The sequence below is a fragment of the Giraffa tippelskirchi genome, chromosome 10 (assembly GCF_054371585.1).
Source record: "Giraffa tippelskirchi isolate mGirTip1 chromosome 10, T2T-mGirTip1v1.2.pri, whole genome shotgun sequence".
Taxonomy (NCBI): Eukaryota; Metazoa; Chordata; class Mammalia; order Artiodactyla; family Giraffidae; genus Giraffa; species Giraffa tippelskirchi.
In genome coordinates this window covers 4,899,591-4,913,992 of record NC_137284.1, presented here as the reverse complement: position 1 = coordinate 4,913,992, position 14,402 = coordinate 4,899,591, and the positions used below count along the sequence as shown (strand labels likewise).

General features: G+C 44.3%; 1 protein-coding gene and 1 long non-coding RNA gene across 31 annotated transcripts in view; one reads left to right on the top strand and one right to left on the bottom strand.

Annotated features, from left to right (window-relative positions):
- Positions 1-14,402, top strand: part of PPP6R3 (protein phosphatase 6 regulatory subunit 3) — a 119,252-nt gene that overhangs the window by 88,142 nt on the left and 16,708 nt on the right. For 10 of the 30 annotated variants that reach the window (XM_081531797.1, XM_081531793.1, XM_081531800.1 and 7 more), the window contains 5 exons: positions 2,263-2,349; positions 6,656-6,753; positions 8,320-8,374; positions 9,222-9,352; positions 12,898-13,019. In XM_081531797.1, coding sequence (XP_081387923.1) covers positions 2,263-2,349; positions 6,656-6,753; positions 8,320-8,374; positions 9,222-9,352; positions 12,898-13,019 — 493 coding nt within the window. The remainder of the gene's footprint in view (positions 1-2,262; positions 2,350-6,655; positions 6,754-8,319; positions 8,375-9,221; positions 9,353-12,897; positions 13,020-14,402) is intronic. The other 20 variants (XM_081531802.1, XM_081531796.1, XM_081531819.1 and 17 more) reach the window with 5 other exon arrangements.
- On the bottom strand, positions 1,184-4,322 carry LOC145522814 (uncharacterized). Its single transcript, XR_014066178.1, has 3 exons — positions 4,234-4,322; positions 2,718-2,828; positions 1,184-1,399 (listed from the first exon to the last, which is right to left on the bottom strand). It is a non-coding gene; the product is annotated as an uncharacterized LOC145522814 (long non-coding RNA).

Genomic DNA, 14,402 nt, shown 5'->3' with positions numbered 1-14,402 from the left:
CTGCTGGCTTGAGGACAGACTCTCGTGGGACTAGAGGTGGAGCGGAGAGACTGCTGGGTGCCGTGTTCATCCAGATGGGAGAGAAGCCCTCCCTAGGGAGGTGACGGTAGACTTGAAGAGAAGTTACCGGGTCTCAGGTTCTGCTTGGACAGTAAGGGTGAACAGGTGCGGGTGGGACAGGAGAGACAAGGTGACAGGACTTGAGCTGGAAGAAGGAGAGTGAGGGAGGCATTTATTGAGCTGAAGGTGCTTCAGAGGGGTGTGTTCTGAAAGTTTAGATCAGGGACTAAGATTAACAAGTTAAACTGCATCGTTTAGCTCATTTTATTAATAATGATTTCAGACCGCGTTACCCTGTAGGTAGAATCAGAATCACCACATCCCTCAACAGAATAGTTGAGAATGTGCACATGTTTTGTGTTGTTATTAATAGTAACTTTCTAAAACAGTAGTTTTTTTCTGGAGGAAACGGTTACTTGAATTGCTTTGAGGATACTAGTTAAGAAGAAGATGGAAGGGGTCACAGTGTCTGGCACACAGTAGTTGCTCAAGTTTGAAAACAAGGCTCTATAGTTTCTTGTTTTCATTAATGAGCTGATAAATCCTTATTTTGTAGCAAAAAGTATGAATAAGGGTCCATTGTATTCTTATTGAACTTGAAACAGCAAGACAGACCGGGAGTGGCGGACTCCTTTCTGGCTCCGTCCAGTTCCCCCAGCTCTCTCTTTGAATTGTCTTCTGTTTTTGTTCCCCACCCCCGCCATGGGCTTAGTGTGATGCTTGTACTGACTTGCCAGCCACGTGGCCTGAAGCTCCTAAATCCACTGCTGTGGAGCCACTTGACCTGCTCTCAGTTGCAGTTACCCTGTAAGGTGCCAGCTGCCGTGACCAAGCAGTATTCCACCCCTCCCGTCTGCACTCTGGCTGGGCTCTCATGGACAAACCGCCCCCGCCGTGGGGGGCCCCCCCCCATATTTCCCATCTACTTGCTAAAGCAGCGGTTGATTCAAGCAGGCAGATCACAAATTCTGCTTTGATTTCATCAGGTCAAGTGCAAAATTCGTGTGAATGTTTTGTCTGCACTTCGGGGAGCATGGAGAGGGAATTAGTTGGAAACTCTGGGTTATTCACTTGGACTTAGTATCTTCCTCAGAGATGTCAAGATAAAGAGAGATGAGATTAGTTTTATTCAGACAGTGATTTACTCAGAATTTCATAAGCCACATCACATGCAGACCCCTGTGGATTCCACTTTGGGCTTCTTGAATCAGTGTTGGAACATCACAGAGCAAACCAGGCCAGTGTCTGTGGCTCTAGGCTTCTGGGCACAGCTGCAAGGGCTGGCAGTTACTGGCCGCTGTTTGTCCCCTGAGGACAGACCTCTCTGCCTAGAACACTGCTACAGGACAAGTAACTCAGAAAATACAGTGTAAGTTACCTAAGAAGTACAGTGCTTGTTCTTAGAATTTTGCAGACTGTTCACGTTTATTACTTGTTCTATTGCAATTACCATTATTAGTGTGGTACTTAGTCATTTCTATTTGTTAATACATTTATGAATTAATTAATGAAAATCACTTACTGTGGTTTTCATTAATCAGGAACTGATTAACTGGTGAGCAGTTCCTGTTTATGCTTTTGCTTATATAATTAATGTGAATTGGTTTTAAGTTGTGAGGGCAGGGATTACGTGTTAAGGGGCAGAAGGTCTGGGGTCTTGTAATGAGCTGGGGACTATTGACTCAAGTCATATTTAGCACTTATGAGCAGTGCTTTTCTTAGAATGGTCGAGAAGTGCAAGAATTCAAAATGAAATGGTTGTATTCAAACCTGAGCTTGTTAGTGGCTCCTTAGTGATGCCTGGGATTGCAGTTCTACCCTTCAGGCTTGGAATAGTTAATTATTTTATATTTTATCTGAGCCATTGCTTCTTCCTTCCCTCTGTAAACATCTAATTGGAGATAATTATCAAAGTCGCCTATGTGGAGTAACTCATCTCTCGCGTGCTTTGTGGTGCGGTTAATACGGGCAAGGTAGCTGCAAGTGGGCAGCAGAAGGCTAGGCGGCCGAACCGCCTGACGGAGTGAAGTGCTCCTGGAATTATTGGGTGGATTTTACAGCTTAGCTCTTACTTGTTTTTGTTCATGCTATTGTTACACATTTGAGAGAAAAACTAAATGTGATTTTTTTCCGTAAAAATGCTGATACAAATGTCCAAAATTTTTCTCTCTTAAATAGTTTTTTACATTTTTATGCATATAGGTTACAACCTGCCATATTCATTCATCCAGTGATGATGAAATTGACTTTAAAGAAACGGGTTTCTCACAGGATTCTTCTTTGCAGCAAGTGAGTCATGCCTAAAAGTTTTGTTTTTTGTTTTTATTTTAAATGCTTAGTTTAGTTGTCATTTATGAATCAGCTTTGGAGTCAAACATGCATTAGGGTATGATTTGGGGCTACTTACTAGTTAGGTCAAAGTGTTTAAAAGAGGAAGTGTTGGGTATGTGAGAGAAAGGTGTATGTTGATTATATTTCCAGGGCATGTTTCTTTAGATCTGATGATGATGATGAGTCGGGTAACTTTTCAGAAGATTTGAATGACCTTGGATAGTTCACTAAGTGTCTAGGACGTGCCCATTATGCAGAGAGTCCTGCAGTAGGGATTTGTGGAGAAGACTAAGAAGATTTGTTTAATGTCAGTGAAAGTAACTTACCCGGTGTCCCTAAACCAAATGGCTTATATGTTTCTGATATCTTCAGATTCTGTAGCGTCCCCAGATTCATCCTGTCCCCAAATTCCTCTTCATTTATCAGGTGCTGGTAATCTTTGTGGGGGCAAAAACAGGATATAAAAACGGACGTACTGATATATCCTCCCTTGGTAGTTCCTGCGGAGGTGAGGAGTGAATTCGCTGTCCCTTCTGGGTATCAGGTTTGGGAGCTCAACCTGGAAGCTCTTTTGGAAATTTACTAGCTCCTTATATGGAGAAGCTGCCCTTGGTCAGGGCCAAGTCTTGCCTGTCGGGTGATTTGGTGTGGCAGTGGAATTAATATGGTTATCTTCCCTGGCGCTGACTGTTTTTCCCAGTCCGGAAGCCCCTTTTTCCGGGGCCAGGATGAAGTTCCTGATGACTCTGCAGGCCCTGCCTTTTGGTGTCCAAGTGGACTGACACACCCCGGTATAGGCTGAACTAAGCAGTCGTCTGATTTCAGGACTAAGGCAACTTAATGTGTACGTTTTCAGGAGGGGCCTGAGGTAGCATTTTGGCTTCTCTTGATTCTTGGCACTGCCCCTGGAGACTAGCTTCCCAGGGCGAGGGGCAGGGTGCAGCCAGCCCGCAGGGGAGCTGTCCAGCAGCTGGGCCCCCTGGTCCGCTCTCACGGTGGTCTGCTGTCTGGCAGCACTGGCCACCCCAGAGGCCCGGCTGGCTCCCTGTGAGCCCTTGTGCGTTCAAGCCATCCTTCCCCAACCCTGGAGCACCTGAACAGTATCAAATTGGTCCCCTCAACCTGCTATGAACCCCAAAGACACATTGTCGCTTCTCTACAGAGAAGCTGAATGGTGTGCAGTGTGCATTTTCAAGGTGATTCTGATTCTGGTGAATGGCTTTAAGAGAGAGAACGCCCTGTTTTTGCAAAGATTTGCAAATAAGCTGATGAACCCGGAGTTTGTGGCAGCTGGTTTAATCAACCTGATGACGTTCTGGTGTCTGGAAGGTGAACTCCCTACCTCTCTCTCGAGATCTGGTTCCAGGGTCATAGGTTTTTTGATGAGAATTCTCTGACTGATGATGTGTATATGAACCGATCTCAGTCACCAAAATGCCTCAGTGACACCAGGCTCCTGTTCCTGTGGATTTTATCCACTTTATGTGACCCTCAAAAGTAGGGAGAATAATTATTCTTTTTTGATTGACAGGCTTCTAGTAAACTTTTTTTGCATGTTGAAACTATAGACCAGTCTTGAATCATTTTGAAAACAGGAGACATACTCTAAAGCGTTTTTTTCTGAATTCAGAAATTCACGTCTAGGTTAATCTAAGATATTCATGCTGGTCTCCATTATAAACAAATAATATCTGTGTATCACTCTGGCGCTCTCATTCACATTTGCAGCCAGGTCTGGTGAAGCTCGCGCACTAGAGCTCAGGGTGGGTCACTGAACAAGCCTGCGGGGCCACACCTGACCAGGGGTGCTCCCAGCCTTGGTGCCCCTCCTGGTTTCCTCACCTCTGGTGCCTGCTCTCCCTCCTTCTGCAGCTGCCTCTCTGGGGGAAGGGGAGGAGGTCTTCCTCGTGCGGTGTCTGGAGGATTGGGGCCAGCTGCCGCAGGTGGGCACCACTCCCGCTGCCCGGGTGGGGCCCCCCCCCCCCAAGAGAATGACTTAATAAAGGACCAGAACAGCCCCTGGCTTTGACCAGGGTGACAGTTTTGAGACGTGGGGGGCTTTTTCCCCCCTTTTTAAATGCAATTAAAAGTTTTTAATAATTGCACAACCATATGGCACTTTCCAGACTTGAATTTCTGAGTCCAAAGTACTTTCATAAAGCTTTAGGGAGAATACAATAACAGTCTTCACGTCTGTGGGTTTAGTAAGCCTTGACAGCTTTATTAGTAAAAATCAGATTTGAAACCTAGGTTCTTTGCTGGTAGTGTCTTCCTAGAAGCAACAGTGGACCCAGAACTATTGAGGACTGCGGCTTGCTGGTTTCCTGTGTCCTCTGCGTTACTCTGTGGAAGCTGTGTCTGTCTTCCTCCTTAGGTGGATAGATAGACAGACAGTGCAAATATATGTGTGTGCATATTTTTGTGTATCTGTGTGTACAGCTATATGTTCATACATGTATGCATTCACACGTTTTTATAATACACGTAGTTATTTACATGCTGTTGTGAAGCATTTAAAGGCGCACTTTTGGGACGGTTTCTTCTTTTTTATACCCAAAAGATTTACAGTATTATCTGTAGAAGTACAAAACTTTTAAAGAAAAAAAAAGGAACCAAAACAGTTGGAAAGGACCGTTTACCCTTGTGTGACCACATTCCTATCAGTGAACTCAGAGCCTGATTTATACCACTTGCTCAGAAGAATGACTTTGTGATTGTTTATTGCACCTTTGCCGTTACCAACCATGTGTCCTACCTTATAAGAGGAAACAATTCAGACGAATTGGTCTCTTTCGACTCATAATGTTTTATATTCACACATCCAGAGCTCACCCAGCCTCCTGGGCTTGTCCTTGCCCTCTGCTCTCACCCAGACTCCCAGAGCCTTGGTGTGCCTTACCGTGTGCACAGCTGGGGGCCAGCCCCCAGCCCTCAGGTGCTCAGCTACTGTCGTCTCTGTGAGCAAGAAAAGGGGCAGCTTGAAGGTGCGATAGTGAGCAGGGAGTGGTGGGTATCGAGTTAGAGAAACGTGAGGTTTTAGGTTCTCAGTAAACTATAGATGCAGCACTTTTTTAGATGTAAGGAAAAGATGCCTTCCAAAGCCAAATATAAGGTTTATTTTTTAATTATCCACAATTTGGATTATCCATGCCATAATTCCCTGCCACCATAATGAATCATCAGAAATTAATGGCAGAGGCTTTTCTGCAGGGTGGAGTCCGTGGGCCCTGCTCAGAGGCAGGAGAGCTTGGTGGCCTGCCTGGCAGGGGCCTCAGGGCCAATGCCTTTAGTCCAGCCACAGCTGTTGCTTGAACCCCTGCACAGCCCACGGGCAGCTCTGTCCACGGGCAGCGCGCACACGCACGCGGTCCATCTCCATAAGGATTGCTTGCGGCAGGGTGACGAGGGCCCTTGCTTGTCATCTCTGTAACCCTGACTGATCGAGCCTGGAGCACATTTGCTGACTTCACCGTCCCCCTGGCCTGCTGCTGTTCACAGTTAGAACAGCAGCATTTCTGTGGAGTCTGTGGTAGCTTTCCCCCTTCTCCACCTGAGAACGTGGTGCTGTTTAGAAACGGTGTAGCAAACAGAACTGACTCCTCCCTGGATCTCTCAGTGTTGTAGGTTTTTCGGAGTGATTTCCGATCAGTGTTAAAACTTTCTGTCCTCTCTCTGAGGTAGATAGGTTAGTAGTTACTTTGTACTCTTCTTAGTCTCTGAGACTTAAATCTTTTTTTTTTTAAGAAAATGAAGTATCCCTGGAGATGGTGTTGTAGAATTGGAATTGTGATCACTAGTTATTTTTCCTCTGTTGCCATGTTGCTGTAGTGGCCGGGGGTGGGGAGATGCAGAAAGGGAGGGTGGGTGGTTACCGCTTGTTGGGTTTTAAGGTTGGTTGTGTTCAGAGGTGGCTGATACACCTTATAATTTCAGACATGTCACTTGATCACTTTTTTGAACCAGACCCAAACCTATCTCTCAAGACATTTCAGAATAGAGGACAGTGGTCATTTAACACTTCTCACATGGCATGTGCATTAGAATAATTTGTGGACAAAATTCCACACATTTCCTTTTTGGGGTAAATTGTGTCTGAAATTATTTGATTTTTTTTTTTTTTTCTTTTTTTTAAGAAGAACACACCAACTTTTTAAACCCTATGGCTAGGTATAAATAAGATGGTTTCTGGAAAATAAATGGGCATATAGTATGTAGAATGTCATTAGAATCATTGTATCACTGTCACTGGTCCTGGGGTTGCCAGGCCTTTTCTGATTATCAGATGCAACAAATGACGTCCAATTTTATTGACCAGTTTGGCTTCAACGATGAGAAGTTTGCAGATCAAGATGACATTGGCAAGTGAGTATACCTTTCTGTTTGCACAACCTGTGTCCTACACTCCTGCCCTCTGTAAGAGGTTGTGATTCTTCTGAGTTCTTGGAATCCTTGTGTTTGTGAGTTGGGAGGAACCTGCCCTCCAGGTGTTCCTTCAGGTCCAGCCTGAGTCACCCAGACAACTGAAGGAATAGAATGCAACTGCCTTAATGAGAGCCTGCCCTTGGGCTTGACGTCTTCCAAGAAGCTCTATTTTTATTAGACTCGGGCCCTCGAGTCGTTGTCCTCCCTTTTAGGGTTTGGTGCTGGGTCGCAGCATCTGCAGTGGTTAATCCCTCTGTCAGTTCAGTGGCCTGAGCAGGTCTGGTCCTTTCGCAGCACAGTGGACAGAGCCATGCTGTGGCTAAGCAGGCTCCACCCTGCCCGCATTCTCTTCTCTGAGTGACTAACTGGAGGTGGAGTTGGGGTTGGGTTTCCTGCCCCCGCGGGCCAGTCGGTTCACTCATCCCGCAGTCAGGGAAAGAGGAGCCCAGAGATGTGCAGAATCCACGAACAGACGCTGTGTGAGCCGTCCATAGAAAGGAAAACAAGTGGTCTAGCCCCTGACCTTGGGAAATAAGTTTAGTTGCTCAGTCATGTCCGACTCTTTGCAACCCCATGGACTGTAGCCTACCAGGGTCCTCCGTCCATGGGATTTTCCAGGCAAGAGTACTGGAGTGGCTTGCTTGCCATTTCCTTCTCCAGAGGATCTTCCCGACCCAGGGATCAAACCCGAGTCTCCCACATTGTAGGCAGATGCTTGACCATCTGAGCCACCAGGGAGGTCCTGGAGGCCCCACTGTAAGTAAGTAGGGCAGTGGTAGAGGCTGTCAGCTGCCCTGAGAATCAGCTCATTTCAACCCCAGAAGAGCAAGGATTCTACACATGGGGTTTGTCTGCACCCCGGGAGCACTTACAGCAGAACCTGCAACCCCCACCCCCCACCTCCCAACAGGTGGTGTCTCAGCACCTGCCTATCTGGGCCCATTTGTTAAGAGTTGCTGGTCTGGAATCCAGTCTCTAGAATTTGTATGGGATACTTGGAATGATGTTTGATTCAAACAGATCCTTGAAGGATTCTAAGATAGCCCTACCTACTCAAAAATTACACATTTAATAAGCTAGGAGTTCTTTTAATCGCTATTTTTGTCCCATCTATGCCATATTATAGTGTAAGACTTAAAGGGTGTCTGTACTTTATGTATGCATTTGTCTGTATGTGGAGAAAGCTCAGGGTCTGACTGTGTCTGTGATCCTTTTTTCATATTTCAACCTGTTACTTATCTGCAAATAACCTTTTTGGGGTTATGTAGGCATGGCCCATAGAACCATGGTTTCTACCATGGCTGTTAAACATTGTTTATAGGAAGGCTTCGAGGCCTCCCGTCCTATGTAAATTCCTTACACCAAGGGAGGAGGGATCACTTAATGTAAATAATTTGGTTTTACTAATGGAGATTTTTATCATACTGTAAATTGGGATAATTTCATGAATACTGTTTCTGAGTCTATAGATAATTAACTTATCTTTTGTTTATCTTTTGTTTTCAGTGTTTCTTTTGATCGGGTGTCAGACATCAACTTTACTCTCAATACAAATGAAAGTGTAAGTATTCATCCTATCGTGACTAGTGAGGAATATGAGAGGTAGATCAGTGGGAATGGGTGCTGTGTGCACTGGGGCTCCCGAGCTCTAGGAGCCTTGGTCTTAGATGGCGGTGACTTTAGCCACGCTCGTGGCCTGCTTGGCCCCGTAGGCGTGTCAGTTTGCTGCCCTCGTTTAAGATGTGACAGGGCTAATGAAGCCAGCGTAGACATTTGGCTTCAAAGACAGCAGTTAGACTCCAACCTGCTTCCTTTTGCATTCTGCTGAATGTCACCAGGAGAGAAACTTGGGCCAGATGAGGGCCAGCCCCTCATCACCAGGCAGTTCTGAAATGCCAAGTCAGCCACATCTATAGATGGACATGGGGTTAGTGTCATTTGAATGGGCACAGTGTTGATTTTATGTCACTTAGCATGAGAGACCGCTGGTTTATTCGCTGTTGTGATAAGACGGAGACTAACTGATTGGACGTTGACACTCATTGCTGCTTAGCTGGCCTTGTAAAAGCAGAGGAAGTGTAGGTTGCTGTTGCTGTTAGGGTAGGTCTGGGGCTGCGTGCTAGGTGGGTGGCCCAGGGAGGCTCTTGAACTAAAACGCTGCTCTCACTGGATGAAGTGAGCCGATCTGCAGACAGTCTCAGTTTCCTGTATACTAGTTTTGAAGACAGTCTTTGGGGGGACCTTTTTGTTGTTACTTACATAGAAGCTGAATTACATGCTTACATTTTATTTTGGTATAGGTAATAGGCATTTTTTTTTTTCCCAAAGGACATGGAAGAATATGATTTGCATTGGTAACTTTCACGGAAAATAACTTGATTTAAAATTTTTTTCTCTCTCTCATTTAGGGAAATATTGCCTTGTTTGAAGCATGTTGTAAGGAAAGAATACAACAATTTGATGATGGTGGCTCTGATGAGGAAGATATCTGGGAGGAAAAGCATATTGCATTTACACCAGAATCCCAAAGACGATCAAGGTGAGTGATAGTTTGTTACAGTAGGAAGTGTCCAGTGCATAAAACAAGTATTATTTGCCTCTCCAAACATACACATTTGACCCAGAGATCAGTGCTTTTGTCATGATCAGATAGGCCCTTGTTAACTGGTATGAGTTGGTACCACCTCACTTGTCTGCAGTGTGAACAAATCAGGGTGACCTGTTTGAAAGTGCTCCAAGTGTTCTGCCATAGTTCACGAACTATTGTGACACAGCCTCTTGTGATAGGGAAGTGATGCTGAGGAATGCCGTCATATGGTGCCTTGAGAAGTGTTCCCTGACTAGTAATAAGAGCAGCAGCTGAGTTATGTGTTGTTTCTTACAAAAATCTGAAAGTTTCCCTGGGGAGAGGAAAGTTGTTTCTAAAAATTAGTTTTACTTGAGGAGACAGAGTCATGTCATATGATACCCATTGAGATCAGTTTTCAAAATTCTATCCAAAAACCCCAAATAAAATGCAGAGCTTGTCAGACTAGATGAAAAAAAAAAAAGGCCTGACTTAATGCTGCCTATGGGAAATGATTTAAATTATTTAAGAACTTAAATTTTAAAATAAAAAGATTTAAACAGGTTAAAAGGTAGAGGAATCTTTGTTAATATTAAAGTAGATTTCAAAGGAAAAGATTAAAAGATCATAAAGTGGTTATTAGGAGAGCATAATGCCAGTTCTGTCAATATCTACATACCTAATAACAGGGCTTCAGAATACACAGAGCAAAAACTTATAGAAGTACAAAGAGAAGTAGACAGATTCCACAGTTACAATTAGATGTTTCAACACTCTTCCCCTAGTAATTGATAAAAATAATAGGCCATAAAAGTATAGAACCCTTATATAATTCTATCAACCAGCTTAACCTTCTGGGGATTTTTAAAGCACTCCACACAAGAGTATACATTCTTTTCAAGTGTACATGAACTACTTAGTAAGAGAGACCATCTTTGGGCCACAAAGCAAGAGTCAGTAAAAAAAAAAAAAGATTTCAAGTGATATAAAATATGCTCTCTGACCCAATGGAATTAAATTAGAAATCAATGACAGATCTCTAGAAAATCTCTAAATATGTGGAAACTAAATAACACATGAGTTAAAAAAGGGGAAATTTACAGAGTCTTTTGAATTGAAAGAAAATGGAAACTCAGTATTTTATCAGGAAATGGGGGTTGCAACTGAAACGTACTTAAAGGATCACTTTTAGCACTACCTGCTTACATTAAAAAAGAAACAAATCAGTGATCTCAATTTCCACCATAAGAAGTGGGCAGAAATATGAAACAGAAAAACAGTGGAAAAAATCATTGTAATCGATGAGTCATAGTTAAACATTGTTCTTTGAGAAGATTAATAAAATTGATATTCCCCTAGACAGAAGAATCAGGGGAAAAAGATACAAATTATTAATATCAGGAACAGGACAGGTGACATCACTGTAGATTCTATAGATATTAAAAGGATAATAAGGAATACTAGGAGCAACTCTGCCAATGAATCTGACAGCTTAGATGGTCTTTGAAAGACACAAACTAACAAACCTCAAGCAAAAAGAGAAGAAGATAACCCAGATAGTCCTGTGTCTGCTGACAAAGTTGAATTTTTAGTATAAAACTTCTCACATACACTCACAAAGACTCAAGGTCCAGAGGACTTCTCTTTGTGAATTCTACCAAATGTTTCAGAAACAAATCACAGCAGTTTGTACAGAAGTTTTCAGAAAATTGTAAAGGAGAGGGATAGTATCCGTCTCGTTGTCTGAAGCCGCCTTCTTGTAACTTGATACCAGAAGCTAGCATTGCATTTTCATTACATGGTATGAAAAGAACACAGATACAGAAGCACCTTTAAAAATCTTAGCAAATAGCGGCAGCATTGGTGCATCATGACCATGCAAGATTTATTCCAGCAGTGCAGACTTGGTTTAACATTTGAAAGTCAGTAGGCATGTGGCTGAATTCAGCATCTACTCCTGGTAGGGCTGCTCAGCAAACTGGAGACAAGGGAATGTCTTCAATTTGTTTAAAGCTTGTTCAGTAAACAGTTGACATCACAGTTAATGGTGAAAGACTAACTGATTTCCTCCCAAGGTCAGGAACAGTATGAGGATACCTGTTCTTAACCCCTGCGTTTTAGTATTGAGCTGGAGATGCTAGCCAATGCAGTGAGTCAAGAAAAGGAAAGAAATGGCATCTGATTGGAAAGGAAAGGTAAAAATTACCATTATTCATAGACAACGTGACTATCTGTGTAGAAAGTTTGTTGGGATCTACAAAAAGACTACTAGAACAGTTCAGTGGGTTTAGCAAGATTGCTAAATCTTGGATCAATGTAACTGTTTTTCTACATACTGCAGCCAACAATTGGAATTAAAATTACTAAATAGTACCATTCAAAGTAGCATCAAAATATTAGATATGTACAGATAAATCTGACAAAAGATGTGCAAGGCTCATACACTAAGAACAGCTGAGAGAAATCAAGGCTTGAAAAATGTTTATGATTTGGAAGACAGTATTGTTAAGATGCCAATTCTCCTCAGATCTGGATTGATCTGGAATCATTGCTGTTCCTAACAAAATCATAGCAGGTTTTTTGGTAGCTGTTGATAAGTTGATTTTTAAATTTATATGAAGATGCGAAGGACCTAGAATAGCCAAAACAGCTTTCATAAAGAACAGTATTAACACTGCCTGACTTCTAGGTACAGTAATTAAGATGGGTAGATCAGGGGACAGAATAGAGAGCCCATAAATAGGCCTACACACATACATGGACGTCTGATTGATGGTGGAGGTGCAGAGGCAGATCAGTGGAGAGAGGGTAGTCATCTGAAGAAATAGAGCTGGAATAGTTGGACATTATATGTGGGAAAATGACCTTGGTCTGTACCCTTACTATGTATACATAGTAACAAAAAATGAATCAAACACAAAATTAGAAAACTTTAATACTGGAAAATCTTTGTGACCTTGGGTGAGGCAAAGATCTCTGAAATACAACACCAGAAGCACTATACATGAAAAAATTTTTGGTAAGTTAAACTTTATCAAAATTGAACGCTAATATTCTTCAAAAGACAATGTTAACGCAAGGACAAGGCATATACACGAAGAGACAAAATTTGAGAATCATATATCTCATAAAGGACTTACATGTAGAGCATATGAAGAACTCTCAAAACTCTATAGTAGTGAGAAAAGACAATCCAGTTTTTAACATAGGCTAAGATGTAAGAAAAGGAGGTGAGCACGTGGGAAGCAGCTCAGCATCCTTGGTCGTGAGGGAAGTGCGGACTCTCACCACCAGGGGGCACCTCCACACCAGGCAGCTGCAAGGTTTCCGAATAGTCGGCAAGCACAGCCCCAGTGGTAGCAGCGGGTGACCCGGAGTGGGGTGAGTCCTGACAGTGACAGGCGCGTGAGACCCAGGTGAAGCGCAGTACGAGTTTTTGGTATGGGATGTCTTTTGAACTCTCTGGATTTAGCTGGTGGCCAATACACAGCAGTAATATTTTGGACTTTTTCCCTTAGCTCGGGGAGTACAGACAGTGAGGAAAGTACAGACTCTGAGGAAGAAGATGGAGCAAAACAAGACTTGTTTGAGTCCAGTAGTGCCAACACGGAGGACAAAATGGAGGTAGACCTGAACGAACGTAAGTCGCCGCCTTCTCTCTGTCAGCGCTGGGTGTGGAGGTAGCCTGCAGAACCTGGGATGACCTCTGAAGGAGAGTTAAGTGGAAGCACACGCTGTCACTTGAGTTCCCTTGAAGGTTTACATCTCAGGGACTGGGCCTGAGGAAAGGAACCAGTCACACCTTTGATGAGAGGGTGTCTCTTCATGGTTTGGAAACCCTCTGTGTGCATCTGGTTAGAGGACAGCAACACATCCGTAGGTCCATCCTCCAGCTGCAGAGACTGGGTACTGTAGCAGAAGGGGAGAGACTGTAGCTTCTGGAAGGATGAGGAAAGACTGTAGAATCAGGTGTGCTCCTAAACCACAGGAAATACCTTATAGTTGAAGCAGTTTTAAACAGGGTCTTCACAGTTTATGAATCCTGTAATCCTAAAACTTGCCCAGCTAAATGCTTATTTATGTTTTACCACTTGCTAAGAAGACTTAAGTTGACTGGCATTTTAAAAATACTGTTAACTGCTGAAAGTTCAGACAAATTTTCACATGAAGTGGCCGTGTAGGTTGATACCGGAGCTTTCCTCCAGGCCAACAGTGCTTCCTGTTGCCCGGGGGTGGTTTTATGCCTTGGTTCTAGAGGCTGCAACCCCACTCTGGGGGTCAGGTTCAGCCTCGTCGTGACCTGGGAGCTCGGCAGTCATCCGGCAGACCCCGCGGGGTCCAGTCCTCTGCCCTCACCCTCCTTCCCCGGGGTCCAGTCCTCTGCCCTCACCCTCCTTCCCCGCTCCCTTTCTTCTGGAGGACGTGATTCCGTTCCCACCAGCTGGCCCGCGTCAGGTTCCTGCTGTGTGCCAGGAGCTGGGCCACAGGAACAGCCTCCAAGGCCTCGGAGTCTCTGAGGAGATGGAGAGACATGCAGTCCAGTCTGGGGAGAATGGGGGCCCCGCTCCCCCACGCCTCTGCAGAGCCCTCCCAGAGGATGGGATGTGTTGTGAGGACAAGTAGGGATGAGTCTGCTTGTAGGAAAACAGCTCCTAGGAAGGCGCAGAGACCCGCCGCTGGTGAAAGTAGCTCAGGAAAAGGGTGGGATGGGGGCCAGAGACCAGAAGAATTTTACTTGGAGGTTGTAATCCTCCTCCTGAGGGTTTTACTAAGAATCCCATTATTTGATCTGTTTCGACGTGGTTACTCTTGGTAGCAGTGTGAAAGCTGGATTAGAAAGTGTGCTCGGGGACAGGAAGACCAGCAGTGAGGCTCACTGTGATGTGAGAAATGGCGGGCGCAGGCGGCAGGGGGGCAAAGAGAGGCCGCAAGCCCTGAGCTTGGGGCTAGTGTGTGTGTGTGTGTGTGTGGTGCAGTAGTGTTGTATATTCACACCGTTGTGGCAGTGGAGCCTCTAGAACTT